This window comes from Stegostoma tigrinum, chromosome 9, assembly GCF_030684315.1.
Source record: "Stegostoma tigrinum isolate sSteTig4 chromosome 9, sSteTig4.hap1, whole genome shotgun sequence".
Lineage (NCBI taxonomy): Eukaryota > Metazoa > Chordata > Chondrichthyes > Orectolobiformes > Stegostomatidae > Stegostoma > Stegostoma tigrinum.
The window spans coordinates 54,710,513-54,737,173 of record NC_081362.1 but is presented as its reverse complement, the minus strand read 5'-3'; the positions used below and the strand labels follow the sequence as shown (position 1 = coordinate 54,737,173).

The window sequence follows — 26,661 nt, the reverse complement described above, 5'->3', positions numbered from 1 at the left end:
ATAGGGGACTACAAGGCAGCAATAGAGGAGGCTTAGAGCTTGCAACTATACAACAAATTCCAAGTTTCTAACAATTTGTGTAGCCAAGTGCAAGAATTGTTGGACATTTTTGAGTGCGAGCAGCAGCGGAGGCAAGACAGACCCGGAAGACTGCAGCTAAGGTAAAGCAGTTTATTTTTAAAATTACTTACCGATAGCGGGCAGCGGTATTTTTTTTCCTCTTTCAGAGAAGGAGCGGGAGCACCAGAGGAAGTGACGAGGACCAGAGGGGCAGCCGGGAAGGAAAGCAGTGACCATATATATCAGCAAGGCGGCTAAACCCGAGACTCTACAACTGTGGTGTCTCCCACCCGCCCTCCTCCTCTAACCTAGTTAATAAGGTAAGGTTCATTCTAAACTTTCTCTATTGAACATAAGTTTGTTATTAATTTATTATTATTACTTGAAGTAAGCTTTCTGCTTTAGTATTGAGTGGGTGTTCAGATAAGTGGGGTATGGATGCTAGGGCAGTTGCTTGCTCCTCCTGCAGAATGTGGCAGTTGGGAGATGTGGCACACGTCTCCGCTGGCTACATCAGCGGGAAGTGCACCCAGCTACAGCTCCTTGAAAACCGTGTTAGGGAAATGGAGCTGGAGCTGGATGAACTACGGATCATTCGGGAGGCAGAGGGGGTAATTGAGAGGAGTTATCGGGAGTTGGTCACTCCTAAGGCTCAGGACGAGGATAGATGGGTTACAGTTAGGGGGAGGAAAGGGGACAGACAGACAGTGCAGAGATCCCCTGTGGGCATTCCCCTCAGCAATAAGTATACCGTTTTGGATACTGCTGGGGGGGATGACCTACCAGAGGAAAGCCATAGTAGTCAGTTCTCTGGCACTGAGCCTAACACTGTGGCAAAGAAGGGAAGGGGGCAGAATAGAAAAGTACTCGTGGTAGGGGACTCGATAGTTAAGGGAATCGACAGGAGATTTTGTGGGCAAGATCGGGATTCCCGGAAGGTATGTTGCCTCCCTGGTGCCAGGGTCCAGGACGTCTCCGAACGGGTGTATAAAGTTCTAAAAGGGGAGGGCGAACAGCCAGAAATCGTGTTACATATTGGCACAAATGATATAGCCAGAAATAGGTTTGAGGATATAAAAAGTGATTTCAGGGAGTTAGGATGGAAGCTGCAGAGCAGGACGAACAGAGTAGTGTTCTCTGGTTTACTACCGGTGCCACGAGATAGCGAGGTGAGGAACAGGGAGCAGGCGCAGCTGAACACGTGGCTACGCAGCTGGTGTAGGAGGGAGGGCTTCAGATATGTTGATAATTGGGATGCCTTCTGGGGAAGGTGGGACCTGTACAAGAAGGACGGGTTGCATCTGAACTGGAAGGGGACCAATGTCCTGGGTGGAAGGTTTGCTCGAGTAGTTCGAGAGGGTTTAAACTAGTATGGCAGGGGGGTGGGAACCTGAGCTGTATACCAGAGGTGAGCGTTGATGCAGGTGAGGCAGTAGCAAGAGGTAGACCAGCTAGTGGGAAGGATTTTCCTGGGAAGGAACCAAGGGATCGGTTAAAGTGTGTTTGCTTTAATGCAAGGAGTATCAGGAATAAAAGTGATGAACTTAGAGCATGGATCAGTACCTGGTGCTATGATGTTGTGGCCATAACAGAGACATGGGTTTCTCATGGGCAGGAATGGTTGCTGGATGTTCCAGGGTTTAGAACATTTAAAAAGAATAGGGAGGGGGGAAAAAGAGGAGGGGGTGTAGCACTACTAATCAGAGAGGGTATCACAGCTACAGAAGCTTCCTTTGTCGAGGAAGATCTGCCTACTGAGTCAGTATGGGTGGAAATTAGGAACAGCAAGGGAGTAGTCACCTTGTTAGGGGTTTACTACAGGCCCCCAATAGCAGCAGGGAGATTGAAGAAAGCATAGGTCGACAGATTTTGGAAAAGTGTGCACGCAGTAGGGTTGTTGTAATGGGTGACTTTAACTTTCCTAATATTGATTGGAACCTCCTTCGAGCAGAAGATTCGAATGGAGCTGTTTTTGTAAGGTGTGTTCAGGAGGGTTTCCTAACGCAGTACGTTGACAGGCCGACGAGGGGAGAGGCCATTCTAGACTTGGTGCTTGGAAACGAGCCGGGGCAGGTATCAGATCTTGTGGTGGGAGAGCATTTTGGTGATAGTGACCATAACTGCCTCACATTCTACATAGCTATGGAGAAGGAGAGGATTAGGCAGAATGGGAGGATATTTAATTGGGGAAGAGGAAACTATGATGCGATTAGGCATGAGTTAGGAAGCATGGACTGGGAGCAGTCCTTCCATGGTAAGGGAACTATAGACATGTGGAGACGGTTTAAGGAACAGTTGTTGGGAGTGATGAGTAAATATGTCCCTCTGAGACAGGCAAGAAGGGGTAAGATTAAGGAACCTTGGATGACGAGAGCGGTGGAGCTTCTAGTGAAAAGGAAGAAGGTAGCTTACATAAGGTGGAGGAAGCTAGGGTCAAGTTCAGCTAGAGAGGATTACATGCAGGCAAGGAAGGAGCTCAAAAATGGTCTGAGGAGAGCCAGGAGGGGGCACGAGAAAGGCTTGGCAGAAGGAATCCGGGATAACACAAAGGCATTTTACACTTACGTGAGGAATAAGAGAATGGTCAAAGAAAGAGTAGGGCCGATCAGGGATAGCATAGGGAACTTGTGTGTGGAGCCTGAGGAGGTAGGGGAAGCCCTAAATGAGTTTTTTGCTTCTGTCTTTACGAAAGAAACCAACTTTGTAGTGAATGAAACCTTTGAAGAGCAGGTGTGCATGCTGGAATGGATAGAGATAGACGAAGCCGATGTGCTGAAAATTTTGTCAAACATTAAGATTGACAAGTCACCAGGCCCGGATCAGATTTGTCCTCGGCTGCTTTGGGAAGCGAAAAATGCAACTGCTTCGCCACTTGCGAAGATCTTTGCATCCTCGCTCTCCACTGGAGTCGTACCTGAGGACTGGAGAGAGGCAAATGTAATTCCTCTCTTCAAGAAAGGAAATAGGGAAATCCCCGGCAATTATAGACCGGTAAGTCTCACGTCTGTCGTCTGCAAGGTGTTAGAAAGGATTCTGAGGGATAAGATTTATGACCATCTGGAAGAGCATGGCTTGATCAAATACAGTCAACACGGCTTTGTGAGGGGTAGGTCATGCCTTACAAACCTTATCGAGTTTTTTGAGGATGTGACTAGAAAGGTTGATGAGGGTCGAGCTGTGGATGTGGTGTATATGGACTTCAGTAAGGCATTTGATAAGGTTCCCCATGGTAGGCTCATTCAGAAGGTCAGGAGGAATGGGATACAGGGGAACTTAGGTGCTTGGATACAGAATTGGCTGGCCAACAGAAGACAGCGAGTGGTAGTAGAAGGAAAATATTCTGCCTGGAAGTCAGTGGTGAGTGGAGTTCCACAGGGCTCTGTCCTTGGGCCTCTACTGTTTGTAATTTTTATTAATGACTTGGACGAGGGAATTGAAGGATGGGTCAGCAAGTTTGCAGACGACACAAAGGTCGGAGGTGTCGTTGACAGTGTAGAGGGCTGTTGTAGGCTGCAGCGGGACATTGACAGGACGCAGAGATGGGCTGAGAGGTGGCAGATGGAGTTCAACCTGGATAAATGCGAGGTGATGCATTTTGGAAGGTCGAATTTGAAAGCTGAGTACAGGATTAAGGATAGGATTCTTGGCAGCGTGGAGGAACAGAGGGATCTTGGTGTGCAGATACATAGATCCCTTAAAATGGCCACCCAAGTGGACAGGGTTGTTAAGAAAGCATATGGTGTTTTGGCTTTCATTAACAGGGGGATTGAGTTTAAGAGTCGTGAGATCTTGTTGCAGCTCTATAAAACTTTGGTTAGACCGCACTTGGAATACTGCGTCCAGTTCTGGGCGCCCTATTATAGGAAAGATGTGGATGCTTTGGAGAGGGTTCAGAGGAGGTTTACCAGGATGCTGCCTGGACTGGAGGGCTTATCTTATGAAGAGAGGTTGACTGAGCTCGGTCTCTTTTCATTGGAGAAAAGGAGGAGGAGAGGGGACCTAATTGAGGTATACAAGATAATGAGAGGCATAGATAGAGTTGATAGCCAGAGACTATTTCCCAGGGCAGAAATAGCTAGCACGAGGGGTCATAGTTTTAAGCTGGTTGGTGGAAAGTATAGAGGGGATGTCAGAGGCAGGTTCTTTACGCAGAGAGTTGTGAGAGCATGGAATGCGTTGCCAGCAGCAGTTGTGGAAGCAAGGTCATTGGGGTCATTTAAGAGACTGCTGGACATGTATATGGTCACAGAAATTTGAGGGTGCATACATGAGGATCAATGGTCGGCACAACATTGTGGGCTGAAGGGCCTGTTCTGTGCTGTACTGTTCTATGTTCTATGTTCTATGTTCTATGAGAGGCAAGATTGCCATGGCCACACTACGGATCTCACCTTTACCAAGCTCTCATCTCTTCTCTGTAACATTAACCTTTTACACTGACCCCCTTACAATCTTATTCATTTCCACCTAAATATGAACAGAAACTCCCAATTCCGAGTTCTCCCCATCACAATTTGTCAGCTTTTCACATCCTTGATCCTGATCAAATACCTGTACTATTCTGCGGCAGTGCCCACAATCATTCTCTTAATCAGAGTTCCCAATATGAATACACTTGGTGCGCATAGTCATCACAGACTACCAGATTTTGCCCAACCATAAACATTGTGGGCATCTCTCAATAATCAAATCTGCGTCTCCTTGCCACAAGTAACTTGTGTTTGGTCATCAATCTTTATCTTCAACACCAAGATGACATCAACGCATAAATCCACGTTTTGATTGCAAAGCATTAACTAAACTATGCATCATATTAATATATTTTTGCTTCTAATATTAATGTGAAGTCAGTACACATTTCTGACTTACAGAATATATAGCTGGCACCTGAAGAGGTGCCAAAATAAAGGGAGTGAAACTGCTCCCTATATTGCTTTCTAATAATATACCTGGATAGCCAGCTATCATCCAGAATTTTAACCAATGTTTTTCAGGAAATTTGAGAAAATACTCACCAAATATCAATGCACTCTGGAGGCCTATTTCAGAAAACAGATGTTAACCGAACACTGCCAAGGTTGCTCCAGCTTTCCACTTGAAGGCAGAAGGCATTGAAGAAATTGACTTTGAAACAGAATTAACCAGACTAGGTATACAACCGCCTACCAAACATACATAAAAGGTTACAAGGCCCTTTCCTCGGGGCTTTCAACTTACTTCAAGGGTAACACTGAACAGTGAGATACCATATATACCAGAATTCTTGATGAGATGAACAATAATGATTTACTTGCTCCATCTCTAAATAAATCATATTTTTGTATTTGGTTACCTATTCTAAATAATCAGACCACACAGATTTAGAAATGTTTCATGATAAAATAATCACCTGTCTTTGAAGTGATATTTTTTATAGCAAACAGCAAAGTCCTTCCAACAGGCAGAAAGCCAACGAACAGATACATGCTAACCGACAGAAACCTGAAGACTCTCATTCAGCAGCAGTATAAAATTTCACAAATCATAGTTCAAAGTATTAAATAAAAACAAACATGAAGACACTCGAATTGGATTTTACGATATGCATAAACATGCGGAAAAATAAAGACATGACCATTTGAAAAAAACTAGCCACCGTGTCATGTAATGACACACATACAAGAAATCGAAAACAGCTTTCAGATGTTGTCGGGCAGGGCAAATCACAGATGATGTCAACTAAGAATAGCATGGTGGCTCATTGGTTAGCAATGATGCCTCACAATGCCAGGGACCAGAGTTCCACTCCACCATTGGGCAAGTGACTGTGGAGTTTGCACATTCTCCCTGTAGATTTCTTTTGGGTGCTCCACTTTTACCCCCCCCCATTACAGTCCAAAGGTGTACAGGGTAGGTGAACACACCATGCTAAGTTGCCCATAGTGTCAAGGGATGTGCAGGGTAGGTAGATTCACCGTGGGAAATGCAGGGGTGGATCTGGTTGGGATGCTCTTCCAAGGGTCAGTGTGGACACTATGGGCCAAATGGTCTGCTTCCACATTGTGGGGATTCTATGATTCTAAGGTTGCAGACATAAAAATAACTACCTGGTTGTTTTGTTTTTAAAAGTTTAAGGAACAAAATTCTGCACAATGATGAAACATCAACAAAAAATAACTTTCTTCCAAAGTCCTTCCAAACATCATATCAAGCCTTTCAAAAAGGGCTAGTACATTAGTTAGAGGAAAAACCTTATCACTTCTTGAAACTTTCAAACAAAACATTTCCCCAACTCTGGTGCCATACAGAAATCAACAGAAGTAACACTCAGAACCCATAGGCGCCCAAATAAGGTAACAAGCAGCCAAACAAATGAATTGGATTGCAGAACCCAATTCCCAAATATACACAAAAAGGCACCATACAGCTCTTCGTCAAAATACTACATGTTAAAATACTATCAGTTCATGATCTGAGTTGTCCAAATGTGAAACACATGAAGAGACATTACCAAAAAAACCTAGCATCGAGTCCATGCACATGCTGGCCAGAAAAAAAAACAAGAACTGCAATGCCAATTGAAGAAGGAACTTTAAATAAGCAGCAGTTTAGCCATTCACTGAGGCTTGAGTATCTTTGAGATTGTTGTTGAGGGTAAATGGCTTGAACCTTCATTTCTGATATCTGGTCCTGTCATGATACAGCACAGCCAACCCACACTCAGCCCCATTCTTACATGACATGGGTGGCTTTCAGAACGGCATACCAATTGTATCCCACACTCGGCTCTCAGCATCAATTATTCAGTTTCTCTCGTCCTAGCTGACTATCATTAATCCCTTTGTCTGCCTTCCTCTTTCATTTCTCTGTGGGATTCATCTCTACTGATCCACTCACCTCTTCTCCCACCCCACCAATCTCGTCTTCAGCACAAATACCACATATTCCTATCCCCTATCAGTTCTGATGAAAAGTTACGCGACTCAAAAGGTTGTTTGCTTTCTCCACACAAATGCTGCCAGAAATGCTGAGTTTCACAAGCAATTTCTGTTTTTGTTTCAGACCTCCAGCATCCACATTCCTTTCTGTTATCAGTTATAAGGATGTATACTCTGCTGCTTCTGATTTTGAATCAGAAGTAAATTAACAGAGATGGAAGACGTTGAGCATCTGTACAGTGCAACCAGTCAGGCCCAAGGCACCAGAGTTGGTTCAGCTGTACAGGGGGTCACAGCAGACTAGAAGAGCAATGCTGATGACAGATTTGGCATTTAAGGTAACAGATAAGTATTTCTCTGAGCACAACTAAAAATTCAATGTAATACACTGACGCCAGGGTGTCAGAGCAAAGCATATAAATGAGCGGCTGCAAACATCCCTAGGAGAAAGGGTGGGCAATGAGCAGTAATGATCCACAGTGATACCAGCAGCATAGGTCAGGTGGAAGTGAAATGGTCCTGAAGTCAGAATTTAGGGAGTGTGGTAGGATATTAGTCAACAGAAATTTTAACACAAACAAAAAACAACACATCTTTGAATTATTTATGGTGCCACTTGCAAGTGAGTATTAAGACAAAAGAATAAAGCAGATGACTGCACAGCTGCAAAAATGGTACAGTATGGTGGGCTTCCTGGGACCTGTGCAAGCCAGGCTGGTCACATGTAAATAACGCTGTGTCTAATTTCCTTGTGGGTGGTTTGCTAGTGATATTTGGGAGGGTTTAAACCAAATTGGCAAGGATGTGGGAACTAGAAGACAATGTTAAAGAGGAGTATCAAAGTGTGCAGTCTACCTGGTGAAATATACAGTGTTAGAACAAGAAATACTCCGCCATGAAGTAGGTTCCAGTCAGGCAAAAGTAGGGATCTAAATTAGCTTGACTATGTATACATTTAATTTTAATTTTATTGTCATGTCTACCGAAATACAGTGAAAACCTTTGTCTACAAACGGTAGAGGCAGATCACAGCAAGCAAAGGAGGTACAGATCAAAAGACTGAGCGTACAGGTTATGTTGTTTGAGGCCGAAGTCCATTCGACAGTCTGGTAAAGGCCGGAGAGAAGCTGTTCCTGAACCTGCTTGCACTTATGTTCAGCCTTCTCTATCTGCTTGACAGAAGTGGTAGTAGGAGGTTATTACCAGGGTGCAATTGGGTCTTTGATGACGTCGGCTGCCGTTCTGCAGCAGTGAGCCATATAATTGGAGTCCGTGGATGGAAGGTCGGCTTCTGCGATGGTACGGGCTGTACACACTATCTTCTGTAATTTCTTCCAGTGCTGGGAAGAACAGTTGCCACACCAGGCCAATATGCACCCAGACAGTACGCTTTCAATGGTGCATCCATACAAGTTGGTGAGGGACCTTATAGACATGCTAAATCACATGAGCTGCCTAAGGAAGAAGAGGCATTGTTGTGCCTTCTGGACTGTCGCGTTCACATGTCAAGTCCAGGACAGGTCGTCAGTAGTTGTCACTCTAAGGAACACTCTGCTCTCCTCTCTCTCAACATCCATTCCATTGCTGTGAATGGGGTGTGTTCTTTTTTACTTTTTTTTAAACTTTACTTTTTTTTTTACTGAAGTCCATGATCAGTTCCTTAGTTTTGGCAACATTGAAAGACAAATTGTTTTCATTGGACCACATCATCAAGCCCTCTATCTCCCTTCTGTATTTTGACTCGTTGTTAGATGTCTGTCCCACAGTGGTAGCATCGTGAGCAAACTTGTAGGTGGCATTCACTTGGAATTTGGCAACACAGTCACAGGGGTACAGGGAGTACAGTAGGGGTTTGAGGATGCATCCTTGGTGGGGCCATTATTGTGGAGGAGGTGCAGTTACCTATCGTCACTGATTGCAGCCTCCTGGTAAGAAGGCTGAGGGTCCAGTTGCAGAAGGCGGAGCCAAGACCAAGGTCACATGGTGTGGATAATAAAATGTGAGGCTGGATGAACACAGCAGGCCAAGCAGCATCTCAGGAGCACAAAAGCTGACGTTTCGGGCCTAGATGAAGGGTCTAGGCCCGAAACGTCAGCTTTTGTGCTCCTGAGATGCTGCTTGGCCTGCTGTGTTCATCCAGCCTCACATTTTATTATCTTGGAATTCTCCAGCATCTGCAGTTCCCATTATCTCACGTGGTGTGGAGATCAGTCTGGAGGGGTTAATGGTGTTGAAGTCAGATCTGCAGTCGAAGAGCAGGAGTCTGACATAAATGTCTTTGTTGTCCTGTCATTCCAGGCATGAGTGCAGGGCTAGGAATATGGCATTCTCTGTGGGTCTTTTATGTCAGTAGGCAAACTGCCAGGGATTGAGGCAGGTTAGGAAACTGGAACTGACGTGGGCCATGACCAGTCTCTCGAAGCACTTCATGATTATTGAAGTGTGAGTTAGTGAGCAGTAGTCATTAAGGCACACTGTTTGTGTTTTCTTGGCTACAGTGATGACTGTAGTCTTCTTGAAGCAGGTGGGGACTTCGGTTTGTAGGAGGGAGAGTTTGAAGATGTCAGTGAATACCTCTGCCAATTGGTCTGCACAGATTCTGAGTGATTGGCCAGGGTCACTGTATGGATCAGTCGCTTTCCTTGGGTTGACTCCCAGGAAGATTGGTCTGACTTCTGAAGCAGTGACAGAGGGAGCAGGTCAGTTTGGGCTGTTGGGCAGGCATTTTCACACTGGGGCTGTTCTGCTGAAGCCAAGCATAGAAAGCACTGAGCAGGTCAAGGAGGGATGTGTCATTGTCCGCTATCTTACACTGTTTCATTTTGCATACCATTGTGTCTTTTTGGCTCTGCCACAGGCAGGAGTCTGTTTGATAGGTTTGGGTCTCTAATTTGGTCTGGAACCGCCTCTTGACCTCCGTGATGACTTTGTGGACGTTATATCTGGATTTTATGTATTGATCTAAGTCACTCAACTTCAAACCTGCACTTCTGCTCTTCAGTTGGGAGTGGATTTCCTGGTTCGTCCAAGGTTTGCAGTCAGGGAACATTCAGATTGATGACTTTGATACATAATCTTCCAAGCATTTGCTACCGAAGTCGATGATGGTAGTGGCATACACATCTAGGTTTTCTACTGAACACAGTGAACACATGCGTGTTCCAGGAGATTTCTGAAGGAGGGTCTAGGCCTGAAACGTCAGCTTTCCTGCTCGGCCTGCTGTGTTCGTCCAGCTCTACACCTTGTTACATCAGATTCTCCAGCATCTGCAATTCCTACTATCTCTGTTCCATGAGATTGCTGAGTTGCCAACCAAAACAGCTACGTGGAAGTATACTACAGTGGCTGGAATAGAGAGCTAGTTCAAATAAGGACAGGATCAGATATTAAATTTTCGTATATGTGAAGTATTCAAGAAAGATCAGAAAATAGTGAAAAAGGATTATCAGAATGAAAGAGAACACCGTAGCACTAGAAAGTGAGGAATCCAAAATCAACCAAGGCCAGGATCTATTTTGTTGTAAAAATGGAACAAAAAGGTGCAATTACATTTCTTGGTGTTGTGTACAGACTACCAACTGAAAGGAAAGACCGAGTAGAAAAAAATGGCAAGATAATTACACAGAAGTAAAAGAATTACATACTTACAGTAGCAGACTTAAATTACACAAACATAAGCTGAAATAGCAGTAATGGGCATAGACAGGAAGGAGCTCCTATAGTGTTTTCAGAAGAATTTCAGATCACAGTATGCTCACAGTCCAACTGGAAAGGAGGCACTGCTAGACCTGGTTCTCAGAAATTAGGTGATTAGGAAAGTAATGGTCACTGCATGAACTATATCATGACATTAGACTGACTCTGGAAAAGTCAAGGGAAAATCCAGAGTAAAAATAATTAACAGGGAAAAGCTAACTTAATTAGGTAAAAAACACACCTGGTTCAGATAAATTGGAGACAAAGCTGACAAAAAAATGCATTGACCAATGGGCTGCTTTTAAAGCTGTGATAGTTTGAGCACATGTAGGAAAGAAAAGCTAAAGACAAACAAATCTAGAACTCCCTAGATGGCAAAAGAGAAAGCAATTCAGATGAATAAGGATAGGTATTCTTATGAATCAATGTCAGGTTGATAACATCAGTATTAGGCTGATTATAGAAGGTTGACAGGAACTGTGGAGTAAAATCAGAGAAGCAAAACGACAGCTTACAAAAAGGGCATCCAAAATCTTCTGTATGCATTAAGGTAGAAAAAGAGTGATAAAAGCATAAGCCAAACAGTGAGATCTAGGGGTGAAGATAATAATTCCTCGAAAGTGAATTCACAGGTCGACAAGATAGTGCAGGCAGCATTCGGCATGCTTGCCTTCATCAGTCAGCACATTGAGTACAGGAGTCGGGACGCCATGTGCAGTACTGCTCTTGGAAGGATGTTCTTAAACTGGAAACGGTGCGAAAAAGATTTACAAGGACATTGCCAAGTCAGGAAGGTTTGAATTCTAAGGTGAGGCTGTATAGGCTGGGACATGTTTTCCCTGGAATGCTCATGGGTGAAGGGTGACCTTATAAAGATATATAAAATCATAAAGGTCATAAATAAAGTGACTAGCCGATATCTCTTCCAGAGGGTAAGGGAATCCAAAACTACAGGGCATATGTTTAAGGCAACAGTGGAAAGGTTTAAGCGGGACCTGAGGGATAACTTTTTCCCATACAGAAGGCAGTGCATATCTGGAAGGCGCTGCCTGATAAAGTGGTAGAGGCAGGTACAATTACAACATTTGAAAGACATGTGGACAGGTACATGGATAGGAAAGGTTTAGAGGGACATGGGCCAAACACAGGCTAACGAGACTACTTCAGTTAAGGAAAGTTGGTTGGCATGGACAGGTTCGACTGATGGGACCGTTTCCATGCTGTATGAGAATGATCTAATTAGGCTAATTAAGAACTAAAAAGAATATTTACACATGCAGCTTGTGAGAGGAATTAAACAGATTTGAAATATACTTGGCACTTGTCTTTCACAAGGAAGAACCTGCTCTTAAGGTTACAGAGGCAGAGGAGGTAGTTGAGATGCTTCAGGGGTTCAAAGCTGATAATCTACCCAATACCTCTGCCTTTGCGTACTTAATATTGACAAGGCATCTAACAATATGGACAGAAGTGAGAGTGGAAATTGTGGAATTATGAGCCATGATTTTCCAGTCGTTCACAAACTCACTGGGGAGGTTGTGCGTCATAGGATTAGAGAATTGCAAATATTTCAACCTTTTCAGAATAAGAGTGTAAACAGAAGTCAAGCAATCACAGGCTACACAATTTAACCTCAGTGATGGGATACAAGGCTCAAAATAGAAAAGTGCATGTTCATAATCTGAAGCTCCCAAATGCCCTGGAAAACACCATCATGGGTGCAACCAAGGCTGTGGGGGAGATGGAGATGACAGCAAAAGGGGTGAGAAGAGAGGAAGTTGCAAGGGAGAGCGGGGAGTAGCACAATTCTACTTTAAGATTGTAAATGTTCAGAAGTTAGACTATGACTAAAAAAAATGCAGTGGACGCCACTGTCACGAGGAGCATGTCATAAAGAGACTGACATCTGAAATGCAACTTAAAGGGTAATAATTTAGATTAGATTCCCTACAGTGTGGAAACAGGCCCTTTGGCCCAACAAGTCCACACCGCCCTTTGAAGCATCCCATCCAGGCCCATCCTCCCATAACCCTGAACACTACGGGCAATTTAGCATGTCCAATCCACCTAGCCTGCACATTTTTGGACTGTGGGATCTTGGTTAAAATCTTCCAGCTTTGCCCATAGGCAATGCAAAGGCATTCACTTGATCTCATTAGTTTGCAGATGTGTTTAGGATGCTGGTTGTGTGTGTAGAGGTAGGTGCCCACTTCTTAGGAAAAAAATCATTGGTTGTTAACTTACATTTGTGGCCTTCCGTCAAATAAAATGCTGTGGTGTCCAAGAAATTAATGCATTCCATGCGTTGTGTGGTTTTAGGTCAAATGAACAATTGATAAATGTTTCAGTTATTGATACACATTAACGAACACTTTGTGAACTGGCCTATTATTTGTCTGCCTGATCAAAGGCTGCATAAAATGTAGCATAATTGTGTTCATTAGATTTAACCTGCACTGTTTTGGAACTCATTGATTTTACAATTAACTAAAATACTCTTGATCCCATTCATTCTACAATAGTATGTTATCATTACTTAGCTGTGATAACAAGTAGGTAATTCTTTAATATCACTATAACTAAGTCAGAATTTTTAGAAATGCTTCTACTGCCTGTTATGATTAGCTCACTTGAGCAGAAAATGAAATCTATCTATAGACCCTCTACTGTAGGTTTGTCAAGCAGGGAGCCTGCAAGCCAGAATGCGAGCCACCGAAATATCCTGAGCAGCATCCCAGGCCAATGTCTGATATAAATTTTAGTATGTTTTGCATGGAACTCATCAGTGAATCCATCAAAGCAAATGCAAAAGAGAAAGTGTCTTAGATTGGAACAGCAGCAAGCAGAGGATTGATTTTTTAAAAAACTGAGCCAGTGGTCTGACACAACGGGTGAGTGGAAGGTTTCAATGATACACTGGTTTGACTAAGAGAATGAGAGTTGGGGCGTGCGTGCGTGTGCACGCACTGCCTGGAGGGTGGTGGGGTAGAGTACAGCACACCGAGTTAGCACTGGAACATGGGGTATGAGTCAGTCAATGGTTGGTGGGTGGGCGGGTGGTGGTGGGGGGACAGGGGGACATGCTGACATTTGACTGTGGCCAAGGGTGAGAGAGTCAAGTTGTCAGCAGTGATTGGCTTCAGGCCATTGACCAGGGGTGGTCACGCAGTGTCAGTCAGCCTTGGGAGAATGAAAGAGATGGGGCAGCACAGTAGCTTAGTGGTTAGCACTGCTGCCTCACAGCACCAGGGACCCGGATTTGATTCCAGCCTCAGGCAACCATCTGTGTGGAGTTTGCACATTTTCCCCATATCTGCTGGGCTTTCTCTGGGTGTTCTGGTTTCCTCCCACAGTCCAAAGATGTGCAGGTTAGGTGGATTTGCTATGCTACACTGCCCATAATGTCAAGGTTGGGAAATGCAGGGAAAGAGTAGAGGGTGGGTCTGGATGGTATGTTTTTCAGAATATCAGTGTGCCTTGATGGGCTAAATGGCCTGCTTCCAGGCTGTAGGGATTTTATGAAATTTCCTTTTCCAGAAACTGTTTTACTTCCCTGAATACTTTTAGACTGAACATCTTTTCACTACCATGTTTGAATTGCCTGCAGCATTGCCCATTGGCAATTTGTTCAGGACCTTCCAGTTGGCTAATCAAATTCCAGCGATGACCTCCCATCATAACTATGGATTTCACTCCTCAAAGGTATTCATTAATAAACGTCCCAAAGCTTGGAAGTGACTAGAGTGGTGGGTGAGCAAGCTGGATTGGGCTGAACACATCTACCCTATCCGACCTCCACCTCTATTCACATGTTGACAGCATGTCCAGAAGTGAACCAAGGTCAGCAACAGTTAAACTCAACTCCTTGGCTCTCCAGGATTCCTCACGCTTTCTAGCGAAAAGGAGTTTGCTTCTGAAACTAAAAAAGAGAAGAAATAGTCTTCATCGGTTCGCTCTGCAACTGGGCACTTGGAAATAGCCATTTTTATTCAATACTCATTTAAATATCAACTTACTTTCCTCCTGAAATGTTCACTGGCATGACAAGGCTCATCTTTCTGATATTTGTTGATGGGCCACAAAAGAGAAAAAAAACTGAACTCAAACAGGAAAGTGAAGGTGATTGCCCTCAACATCAAAACAGTGTTTGACTCAGCGTCAACGAGCCCTAACAAAACTGGAGTAAGTGGAAGCCAGGAGAAGAAATTTCCACTGGCTGGATTCATGCCTAGTACAAAGGAAGATGTGTACGAATTATGAGGTCAGTCATTTCAGCCACAGAACATCTTTGCAGGGATTCCTCAAGGTGCATATTTTTTAATCTGCCTGTGCAGAGATGCACCTACGGAGCATGTGGAACTTGAACCCAGCCTCCTGGCTTAAAGGTAGGTGCCTAAGAGACCCCTAGTTCCTTAGGGTAGTGTCCTAGGCCCAAACCTCTTCAATTGTGTCATCAATGACCTTCCCTCTATCAAAGTTCTGAAGCAGGAATGTACACTGATGATTGCACAATGTTCAATACCACTTTTGACTTCTCGGATACTTAAGCAGTCCACGTGCAATTGCAGGAAGACCTGGACAAATTCAGGCTTCGGCTCCTAAGCAGCAAGTAACATTCATACCATACAAGCACCAGGCAATGACGAATTCCAACAAAACAACTTAACCATGGCCCTGATACTCAGTAACATTACTAATGCCGAATTCACTCCCACTACCAATATGCTGCAATTTATCATTGCCCACAAACTAAACTGGGCCAGCCACATAAATGCTATGGCTGTAAGAGCAGATCAGAGGCTGAGAATTCTGGACTTTCCAAATCCTGTCCACAATTTACAAGATGTAAGTCAGGAGTGTGACGCAGTACTTTTCACTTGTCTGAAACAGGTCCAGTTCCAACAACACACAAGATGCTCAACACCATATAGAACAAAGCAACCCACTTGATTGGCACGTTATTTAACATCTTCAACATTTTCACTCCATTCACCAGATTCAGTAACAACTGTGTGTACCATCTGCAGAATATTCTGCAACAACTCACAAACATTCCTGAGACAACACCTTTCAAATGTGCAACCTCAAGGATAGGGTCAGCAGATGCATGGGATCACTAGAAACCGCAAGCAACCCTTCATGCCACACACTGCCCTGACTTGAAACTGTAATTGCTGACTATAATTGCTCAAGGCAGCAGCTCACCAGAATGTCCTCAAGGGCAATTAGGGACAAACAACAAAGGCTATCCTAACCAGTGAATCCGATGTTCTGTGGATGATTTTGCCAAAAAAATCCTCTTGAAAACTCTACCACAGCATCCATCATTCTATTTAATACACTTGAACTATGTTATGTATTAATCAAGACAATAACAGAAAGAACAAATTCCAACTGCCAATGGATGTTTTGCAGCGAAACCATTAAAGGTAGTGCTGGATTAGATCCCCAAAACTTGCGCAACAGCAATAGCAAATTATATTGGTCTCTTCCATCAAAACCCATTTATATCCTCCCTTATGAACAATCCAAGAAAACAGCATAATCCTCTGAAAACTGATAATTTTCATTACACTTGTACAAACATCTGAACACAAGTCAATTTACAAGTTAATAATTTTGTGCTGCTAAGAATCAACCAGCTAATGAGGACTTTGACAACTCTGTAGACTCTGAAAAACCCCACTCGGAGAATTTACTGCCTGCATTGTCTAAAATGTTACCATTTTTGCCAAAAATATAAATTTGGCAAAACTAATTGAGTATTATGGACTATTCCCAGCATTTTGAACTGGTATTGCAGCAAAAACGATGGTTACTGTAAATAAATTAAATTGCTTCTCTGCTGACAGTTGCTACATCATGCATGGTTCAGGACCATAAAATTAACCCACAACTACTTGCACTGGTGATCACACAGCCGACCCACTACATTAGGGTTAAAGTTAAGAGTAAATTTTTTAAAATTTAGTAAGATATACACAGAAACTGTGACACATTGCAAGCGGTTGTTAAATTGTGACAGAATTCTGACAGTTGCAGATCCTTTTAGATTATCTTTGTTTTCAGTATATTTTACCAAATCATATTGCTAATTAATGAAAATTGTTTTATAGCACAGCAGATTTGACTTCATTAGGTCTCAAAAACTTTACATTCCCGGTTGGTATGTAAATAAAATTTGAAACAGAATTGTCCAACCTCCATTTATGTGCATTGCTTAAGCAGCACTGGAAGCAAATAATTTTTTTTTACAGATTGACACAGGGAAAATCACTCATCCACAACTCGCCATGTTAGTTCATTGTAGGTGTATGGAAGTTTTAAACCAGAAAATCCATATGAAAGCCCTTCTTCAGAAAACCTGAAACATCAACTTTCCTGCTCCTCTGATGCTGCCTGGCCTGCAGTGCTCCTCCTGCTCCACACCTTTTTATGTCAGACTCCAGCATCAGCAGTTCCTACAATCTTTAAATGTGCCCTTGAAGTTCACTTTGAAGGAAAATAATTTGGTCATCCCTTAATCAGTTTTCTCATTTTCCTTCTGACCAGACTGCTATACAAAAGCCAAAGGGCTCTGTAGAGTTAAATTTCTAAATTGGGAGATTTCAATCAAGAACATGTGGTCTATCTTGTTTGCATGATTCCAAAAAGGTGAAGGTTTCAAGATTTTATTGCTTTGATAGAAACACCAAGTTTTATAAACTGACTAGAACATTTTGCTTGTTTTACTCACACCTTGTTAATCTCACTTCCTAATAATATTTAAACTGAAGACAAGTCACTTTAAGACTGTCATTGTAAATTTTCTTACTGAAAAGTCAGAATTTCTTTGAAGTCCTATTCTACTGCTATGAAGGGTGGCTGCACAAAAGATGACATTTCTGACAGGTAATTTCAGATTATCACAGAATGATTGTCAAACATTGCACAGGAAACAGCCAATCAGCCTCTAGAACAACAGCCTGTCAAATTCTCACCAGCTCTCTGCAATGGCACCACAAAAAGTCCCACTCCCCCGCATCACCCATGACTCTGTACAATGAATTTGCCTCCACTAGCTTCTCAGAAATTTGAAATGCTAAGCAATCCATGCAAAAAAAAGACTTTTCCACCTTTGCTGCTTCTGCAAATCATGTGAAATCAGCTTTTTCAATTTTTTGACTACTTTGCCAAAAAAAAGTTCTCCTGTAAATTTTGTCTCTATCACTTCAAATAATGTCTTAAATACTTGCTAACTTTCCACAACTAATTCAACCTTATCCAAGTGACTATTAATTTTGTCTAAGTTTCTCTTTTATAAAAGTTTTCACATCTCCAAGGTTAAATCGGTCGGCCCACGTTCCTGCATTTTATCCTTACACCCTTTCATCAAGAGGTGAAAAATGTGCAAGTCTCCAGTAAGGAGGATTACAATATTATGACCAGAACTTCCACAATTTTCGTCCACACTTCCTTCAGCTTCCTCAGGAGCATCTCAATTGGTCCTGTTGGGTTATTATATTTACTTGTTATTACTTTACTAATACCTATGCTATTAAGTCTCAGCCTGTGCAAATGTCAATCACCACCTCCTTCACTAGAATTTTGGCAGCATTTCCTTCCTTGATAAACACAGAGGCAAAGTATTTTTATTAGTACTTAGCCATGTCTCCTGTCCCCAATCAGCCTAACACGCCAATAAAAAGATTTGTTTCCTCTTTATGTTAAGTGGTTTCTTCTCAATCTCTCCACCTTATTTATTTCTTTACTCACTACCCATCCGAACCTCCGTCAACTGGTTCTCATTTGTATTGTGAGCCTGACATCTGTCACAAGCTCCTTTTTCCTGCATCACCTTACCCTCAAATCTTTTTCATCATCCAGATGGGCTCTAGCTTTGTTGGCTCACTTCTACCCAACATGTACCTCTACTCTACTTGAATGTTCTCAATTTTGATAGCAATACTTATTTTAAAAATTGTTTCACCTGCCAGTCCATTGCTCCTAATTTGCTCAACAGTGGTATGTTTTCACTACACTGAATTTAGCCCTTCTCCAATTATGTATTTTTACTCTAAATTGTTCCTTGTTTTTTTTCATAGCTAATTCAAATGTTACAATAGTATAATTATTGTTTCCTAAATATACCCTTATTAACAATTAAACCACTTCATTGCCTCATTCTCGAGAACCAGTTCCCAAGATCTTGGTCAGAAAGAGACTGATGCCCAAATTTCTCCTCAACATTCTTCAGAAACAGATGCCCCTCGCTACTCGGCACATTAAATGCTCAAATTGAAACTGGAACATCAATAACATTGTCCATGATTGTTATTCCATCAGTCTTCCATGTTTATAATTTCCTGGCAAACTTTCTCCACTAGACCTTCCCTGGCAGCTAGTGGCCGATGGAATGCATGCAGTAATTCAATGACACTTCTATTATTTCTTAACCCCAAAAGTGCCCAGCTTTCACCTTGACTGTGTCAGGACATCCTATCTCTCAAACATTGATATTCTATTTAATGATTATTAAGAAGCCTCTGCTTTTATTTCCTCAGTATACCAGGGGCATCTGATGCAATCCACCACCCAGTTGCATTTTGCCTTTGGGAGGCTGGGTTGGAGGGGGTGAGAACAGCAGCAGGGGAACAACACAAATATAACATTCATTCATCACTCCATTGGAATTTAACAATATACAAAAGGGGTACAGACACTGCAGAACACGATTCAGCTCTGAAGTACAAGCCTACTAACTAACTCAATGCAACCTGGATCCTTAAGTTGTCACCACAGCCAAAGAATTCCCAACTATAGGAGCTTATGTTCAATTTCTCTACTTTTCAGTGCCTGCCTCAACAGCAAAACCAGATGGATGATTAATCACCGTTATCAGAGATCATTTCCTGCATATAATCAAGGTCTTTTTTCAGGTCATACCTAACAAGAAATTCTCTATGGAAGCTAACTCTGTTCAACAAAAAAAACTTTTTAAAAGATAAACACATTTTTTACGAAACTACAATTATTTTCCTCTTTGATAGAGTTCAGTAGGCTACTGGAAATTTATTTGGAAAAGGCATATGATTGGGTTTAGGGGAAAAAAAGAGGTAAGAGACAGGAGAGTGGTGCACAGGTGGGGCAGGGGCTGGGGCGGACTGTGGACGAGAGCCAGCATGGGTTGGGAGGCAAGCCAGATGCCAGAGGAGATGAATCATGGACGGATATGCATTACAGGATGATTGGAACGTGCAGGGATTGAAGGCAATGGAAAGACAAGTGTAACAGGAGTACACAGGTCAGCACAACCACACCCTGCAGAGTAGGAAATGACGTTCAGCATGAACAATTCATCATGGGAGTTAGGGGACTGGATGTTAACAGGACAGCTGGAGACAAGGGGACAAAGGGCATTGGTTCAAGGAGTTTGCAGGATCAAGGGTGAGTGAGCCACCCAGAACAGCAAATTGTAACGAATGAAAGGAAGAATAGACAATAGGTGCAGGAGTAGGCCATTTGGCCCTTCGAGCCAGCACCACCATTCATTATGATCATGGCTGATCATCCACAATCAGTATCCAGTTCCTGCCTTATTCCTGTGGGGGGAGGGGGGGGGAAAGAGGGGGTGGTGTGGGTGGGGGGGGGGGAAGGGGGGTGTGTGGGTAGGGGGGGGAAGCGGGGAAGGGAAAGGGGCGGGGGGAGGGAGGGAGGGAAGGGGACGGGGGGGAAGTAAGGGGGCGGGGGGAAGGAAGGGGGCGGGGGGAAGGAAGGGGGCGGGGGGAAGGAAGGGGGCGGGGGGAAGGGAAGGGGGCGGGGGGGAGGGAAGGGGGCGGGGGGGAGGGAAGGGGGCGGGGGGGAGGGAAGGGGGCGGGGGGGAGGGAAGGGGGCGGGGGGGAGGGAAGGGGGCGGGGGGGAGGGAAGGGGGCGGGGGGAGGGAAGGGGGCGGGGGAGGGAGGGAAGGGGGCGGGAGGGAGGGAAGGGGGCGGGAGGGAGGGAGGGAGGGAGGGAGGGAGGGAGGGAAGGGGGCGGGAGGGAGGGAGGGAAGGGGGCGGGAGGGAGGGAGGGAAGGGGGCGGGAGGGAGGGAGGGAGGGAAGGAAGGGGGAGGGAGGGAAGGAAGGGGGAGGGAGGGAGGGAAGGGGACGGGAGGGAGGGAAGGGGACGGGAGGGAGGGAAGGGAAGGGGGCGGGAGGGAGGGAAGGGAAGGGGGCGGAGGGAAGGGAAGGGGGCGGAGGGAAGGGAAGGGGGCGGAGGGAAGGGAAGGGGGCGGGGGGAAGGGAAGGGAAGGGGGAGGGAAGGGAAGGGAAGGGGGAGGGAGGGAAGGGAAGGGGGAGGGAGGGAGGGAAGGGAAGGGGGCGGGAGGGAGGGAAGGGAAGGGGGCGGGAGGGAGGGAAGGGAAGGGGCGGGAGGGAGGGAGGGAAGGGGGCGGGAGGGAGGGAGGGAAGGGGGCGGGAGGGAGGGAGGGAAGGGGGCGGGAAGGGGGAGGGAGGGAGGGAGGGAAGGGGGAGGGAGGGAGGGAGGGAAGGGGGAGGAGGGAGGGAGGGAAGGGGGAGGGAGGGAGGGAGGGAAGGGGAGGGAGGGAGGGGGGGAGGGGGAGGGAGGGAGGGGGGGAGGGGGAGGGAGGGAGGGGGGGAGGGAGGGAAGGGGGAGGGAAGGGGGAGGGAGGGAAGGGGGAGGGAGGGAAGGGGGGGGGAGGGAAGGGGGAGGGAAGGGGGGGGGAGGGAGGGAAGGGGGGGGGGAGGGAGGGAAGGGGAGGGAGGGAAGGGGGGGGAGGGAAGGGGGGGGAGGGAAGGGGGGGGAGGGAAGGGGGGGGAGGGAAGGGGGGGGAGGGAAGGGGGGGGAGGGGGGGGAGGGAAGGGGGGGGAGGGAGGGAGGGAAGGGGGGGGAGGGAGGGAGGGAGGGAAGGGGGGGGAGGGAGGGAGGGAAGGGGGGGGAGGGAGGGAAGGGGGGGGAGGGAGGGAGGGAGGGAAGGGGGGGGAGGGAGGGAGGGAGGAAGGGGGGGGAGGGAGGGAGGGAGGAAGGGGGGGGAGGGAGGGAGGGAGGAAGGGGGGGGAGGGAGGGAGGGAGGAAGGGGGGGAGGGAGGGAGGGAGGAAGGGGGGGGAGGGAGGGAGGGAGGAAGGGGGGGAGGGAGGGAGGGAGGAAGGGGGGGGAGGGAGGGAGGGAGGAAGGGGGGGAGGGAGGGAGGGAGGGAGGGGGGGAGGGGGGGAGGGAGGGAGGGAGGGAGGGGGGGAGGGAGGGAGGGAGGAAGGGGGGGAGGGAGGGAGGAGGAAGGGGGGGAGGGAGGAGGGAGGAAGGGGGGGAGGGAGGGAGGGAGGAAGGGGGGGAGGGAGGGAGGGAGGAAGGGGGGGAGGGAGGGAGGGAGGGGGGGGAGGGAGGGAGGGAGGGAGGAAGGGGGGGAGGGAGGGAGGGAGGGAGGGAGGGAGGGAGGGGGGGAGGGGGGGAGGGAGGGGGGGAGGGAGGGAGGGAGGGAGGGAGGGAAGGGGGAGGGAGGGAGGGAGGGAAGGGGGAGGGAGGGAGGGAGGGAAGGGGGAGGGAGGGAAGGGGAGGGAGGGAAGGGGGAGGGAGGGAAGGGGAGGGAGGGAAGGGGGAGGGAGGGAGGGAGGGAAGGGGGAGGGAGGGAGGGAGGGAAGGGGGAGGGAGGGAGGGAGGGAAGGGGGAGGGAGGGAGGGAGGGAAGGGGGAGGGAGGAGGGAGGGAAGGGGGAGGGAGGGAGGGAGGGAAGGGGGAGGGAGGGAGGGAGGGAAGGGGGAGGGAGGGAGGGAGGGAAGGGGGAGGGAGGGAGGGAGGGAAGGGGGAGGGAGGGGAGGGAGGGAGGGAGGGAGGGAGGGAAGGGGGAGGGAGGGAGGGAGGGAAGGGGGAGGGAGGGAGGGAGGGAAGGGGGAGGGAGGGAGGGAGGGAAGGGGGAGGGAGGGAGGGAGGGAAGGGGGAGGGAGGGAGGGAGGGAAGGGGGAGGGAGGGAAGGGGGAGGGAGGGAAGGGGGAGGGAGGGAGGGAGGGAAGGGGGAGGGAGGGAGGGAGGGAAGGGGGAGGGAGGGAGGGAGGGAGGGGGAGGGAGGGAGGGAGGGAAGGGGGAGGGAGGGAGGGAGGGAAGGGGGAGGGAGGGAGGGAGGGAAGGGGAGGGAGGGAGGGAAGGGGGAGGGAGGGAGGGAAGGGGGAGGGAGGGAGGGAGGGAAGGGGGAGGGAGGGAGGGAGGGAAGGGGGAGGGAGGGAGGGAGGGAAGGGGGCGGGAGGGAGGGAGGGAGGGAAGGAAGGGGGAGGGAGGGAAGGAAGGGGGAGGGAGGGAGGGAAGGGGACGGGAGGGAGGGAAGGGGACGGGAGGGAGGGAAGGGAAGGGGGCGGGAGGGAGGGAAGGGAAGGGGGCGGAGGGAAGGGAAGGGGGCGGAGGGAAGGGAAGGGGGCGGAGGGAAGGGAAGGGGGCGGGGGAAGGGAAGGGAAGGGGGAGGGAAGGGAAGGGAAGGGGGAGGGAGGGAAGGGAAGGGGGAGGGAGGGAGGGAAGGGAAGGGGGCGGGAGGGAGGGAAGGGAAGGGGGCGGGAGGGAGGGAAGGAGGGGGCGGGAGGGAGGGAAGGAAGGGGCGGGAGGGAGGAAGGGAAGGGGGCGGGAGGGAGGGAGGGAAGGGGGCGGGAGGGAGGAGGGAAGGGGGCGGGAGGGAGGAGGGAAGGGGGCGGGAGGGAGGGAAGGGGGCGGGAGGGAGGAGGGAAGGGGGCGGGAGGGAGGGAGGGAAGGGGGCGGGAGGGAGGGAGGGAAGGGGGCGGGAGGGAGGGAGGGAAGGGGGAGGGAGGGAGGGAGGGAAGGGGGAGGGAGGGAGGGAGGGAAGGGGGAGGGAGGGAGGGGGGGAGGGGGAGGGAGGGAGGGGGGGAGGGGGAGGGAGGGAGGGGGGGAGGGAGGGAAGGGGGAGGGAGGGAAGGGGGGGAGGGAAGGGGGAGGGAAGGGGGAGGGAGGGAAGGGGGGGGGAGGGAGGGAAGGGGGGGGGGAGGGAGGGAAGGGGGGGGGGAGGGAGGGAAGGGGAGGGAGGGAAGGGGGGGGAGGGAAGGGGGGGGAGGGGGGGGAGGGAAGGGGGGGGAGGGAGGGAGGGAAGGGGGGGGAGGGAGGGAGGGAGGGAAGGGGGGGGAGGGAGGGAGGGAGGGAAGGGGGGGGAGGGAGGGAGGGAGGGAAGGGGGGGAGGGAGGGAGGGAGGGAAGGGGGGGGAGGGAGGGAGGGAGGAAGGGGGGGGAGGGAGGAAGGGGGGGGAGGGAGGGAGGGAGGAAGGGGGGGGAGGGAGGGAGGGAGGAAGGGGGGGGAGGGAGGGAGGGAGGAAGGGGGGGGAGGGAGGGAGGGAGGAAGGGGGGGGAGGGAGGGAGGGAGGAAGGGGGGGGAGGGAGGGAGGGAGGAAGGGGGGGGAGGGAGGGAGGGAGGAAGGGGGGGAGGGAGGGAGGGAGGAAGGGGGGGAGGGAGGGAGGGAGGAAGGGGGGGAGGGAGGGAGGGAGGGAGGAAGGGGGGGAGGGAGGGAGGGAGGAAGGGGGGAGGGAGGGAGGGAGGAAGGGGGGAGGGAGGGAGGGAGGAAGGGGGGGAGGGAGGGAGGAAGGGGGGGAGGGAGGGAGGGAGGGAGGAAGGGGGGGAGGGAGGGAGGGAGGGAGGGAGGGAGGGAGGGGGGGAGGGGGGGAGGGAGGGGGGGAGGGAGGGAGGGAGGAGGGAGGGAAGGGGAGGGAGGGAGGGAGGGAAGGGGGAGGGAGGGAGGGAGGGAAGGGGGAGGGAGGGAAGGGGGAGGGAGGGAAGGGGGAGGGAGGGAAGGGGGAGGGAGGGAGGGAGGGAAGGGGGAGGAGGGAGGGAGGGAAGGGGGAGGGAGGGAGGGAGGGAAGGGGGAGGGAGGGAGGGAGGGAAGGGGGAGGGAGGGAGGGAGGGAAGGGGGAGGGAGGGAGGGAGGGAAGGGGGAGGGAGGGAGGGAGGGAAGGGGGAGGGAGGGAGGGAGGGAAGGGGGAGGGAGGGAGGGAGGGAGGGAGGGAGGGAGGGAAGGGGGAGGGAGGGAGGGAGGGAAGGGGGAGGGAGGGAGGGAGGGAAGGGGGAGGGAGGGAGGGAGGGAAGGGGGAGGGAGGGAGGGAGGGAGGGAGGGAAGGGGGAGGGAGGGAGGGAGGGAAGGGGGAGGGAGGGAGGGAGGGAAGGGGGAGGGAGGGAGGGAGGGAAGGGGGAGGGAGGGAGGGAGGGAAGGGGGAGGGAGGGAAGGGGGAGGGAGGGAAGGGGGAGGGAGGGAGGAGGGAAGGGGGAGGGAGGGAGGGAGGGAAGGGGGAGGGAGGGAGGGAGGGAAGGGGGAGAGGGGGAGGGAGGGAGGGAGGGAAGGGGGAGGGAGGGAAGGGGAGGGAGGGAGGGAGGGAAGGGGGAGGGAGGGAGGGAGGGAAGGGGGAGGAGGGAGGGAGGGAAGGGGGAGGGAGGGAAGGGGGAGGGAGGGAAGGGGGAGGGAGGGAGGGAGGGAAGGGGGAGGGAGGGAGGGAGGGAAGGGGGAGGGAGGGAGGGAAGGGGGAGGGAAGGGGGAGGGAGGGAGGGAGGGAAGGGGGAGGGAGGGAGGGAGGGAAGGGGAGGGAGGGAGGGAGGGAAGGGGGAGGGAGGGAGGGAGGGAAGGGGGAGGGAGGGAGGGAGGGAGGGAGGGAAGGGGGAGGGAAGGGGGAGGGAAGGGGGAGGGAAGGGGGAGGGAAGGGGAGGGAGGGAGGGAGGGAAGGGGGAGGGAGGGAAGGGGGCGGGGGGGAGGGAGGGAAGGGGGCGGGGGGGGAGGGAGGGAAGGGGGCGGGGGGGAGGGAGGGAAGGGGGCGGGGGGGAGGGAGGGAAGGGGGCGGGGGGGAGGGAGGGAAGGGGGCGGGGGGGAGGGAAGGGGGCGGGAGGGAAGGGGGCGGGGGGGCGGGAGGGAAGGGGGCGGGGGGGCGGGAGGGAAGGGGGCGGGGGGGGAGGGAGGGAAGGGGGCGGGGGGGAGGGAGGGAAGGGGGCGGGGGGGAGGGAGGGAAGGGGGCGGGGGGGAGGAGGGAAGGGGGCGGGGGGGAGGGAGGGAAGGGGGCGGGGGGGAGGGAGGGAAGGGGGCGGGAGGGAGGGAGGGAAGGGGGCGGGAGGGAGGGAGGGAGGGGAGAGAGGGAGGGAGGGAAGGGGGCGGGAGGGAGGGAGGGAAGGGGGCGGGAGGGAGGGAGGGAAGGGGGCGGGAGGGAGGGAGGGAAGGGGGCGGAGGGAGGGAAGGGGGGCGGGAGGGAGGGAAGGGGGGCGGGAGGGAGGGAGGGAAGGGGGCGGGCGGGAGGGAGGGAGGGAAGGGGGAGGGAGGGAAGGGGGAGGGAGGGAAGGGGGCGGGGGGGAGGGAGGGAAGGGGGCGGGGGGGAGGGAGGGAAGGGGGCGGGGGGGAGGGAGGGAAGGGGCGGGAGGGAGGGAGGGAAGGGGGCGGGAGAGACGGAGGGAGGGGAGAGAGGGAGGGAGGGAAGGGGGCGGGAGGGAGGGAAGGGGGCGGGAGGGAGGGAGGGAAGGGGGCGGGAGGGAGGGAGGGAAGGGGGAGGGAGGGAGGGAAGGGGGAGGGAGGGAGGGAGGGAAGGGGGAGGGAGGGAGGGAGGGAGGGAGGGAAGGGGGAGGGAGGGAGGGAGGGAAGGGGAGGGAGGGAGGGAAGAGGGAGGGAGGGAGGGAGGGAAGGGGGAGGGAGGGAGGGAAGGGGGAGGGAGGGAGGGACGGAAGAGGGAGGGAGGGAAGGGGGAGGGAGGGAGGGACGGAAGAGGGAGGGAGGGAAGGGGGAGGAGGGAGGGAAGGGGGAGGGGGGGAGGGAGGGAAGGGGAGGGAGGGAGGGAGGGAGGGAGGGAAGGGGGCGGAGGGAGGGAGGGAAGGGGGCGGGAGGGAGGGAGGGAAGGGGGCGGGAGGGAGGGAGGGAGGGAAGGGGGCGGGAGGGAGGGAGGGAGGGAAGGGGGCGGGAGGGAGGGAGGGAGGGAAGGGGGCGGGAGGGAGGGAGGGAAGGGGCGGGAGGGAGGGAGGGAGGGAGGGGGCGGGAGGGAGGGAGGAGGGAAGGGGGCGGGAGGG

General features: G+C 50.8%; 2 protein-coding genes across 4 annotated transcripts in view; both read right to left on the bottom strand.

Moving 5' to 3' along the window:
• Positions 1 to 26,661, bottom strand: part of ppp2r5a (protein phosphatase 2, regulatory subunit B', alpha isoform) — a 197,607-nt gene that overhangs the window by 153,135 nt on the left and 17,811 nt on the right. The gene's annotated exons all lie outside the window — the stretch shown is intronic.
• LOC132210025 (basic proline-rich protein-like) lies at positions 10,027 to 26,086 on the bottom strand (the record flags this gene model as incomplete). Its single annotated transcript, XM_059648808.1, has 6 exons — positions 10,027 to 10,112; positions 14,483 to 14,592; positions 15,111 to 15,271; positions 24,357 to 24,439; positions 24,701 to 25,680; positions 25,881 to 26,086. Coding segments are annotated over 6 exons (1,626 nt in total), but the record flags the coding sequence as incomplete, so codon positions are not given.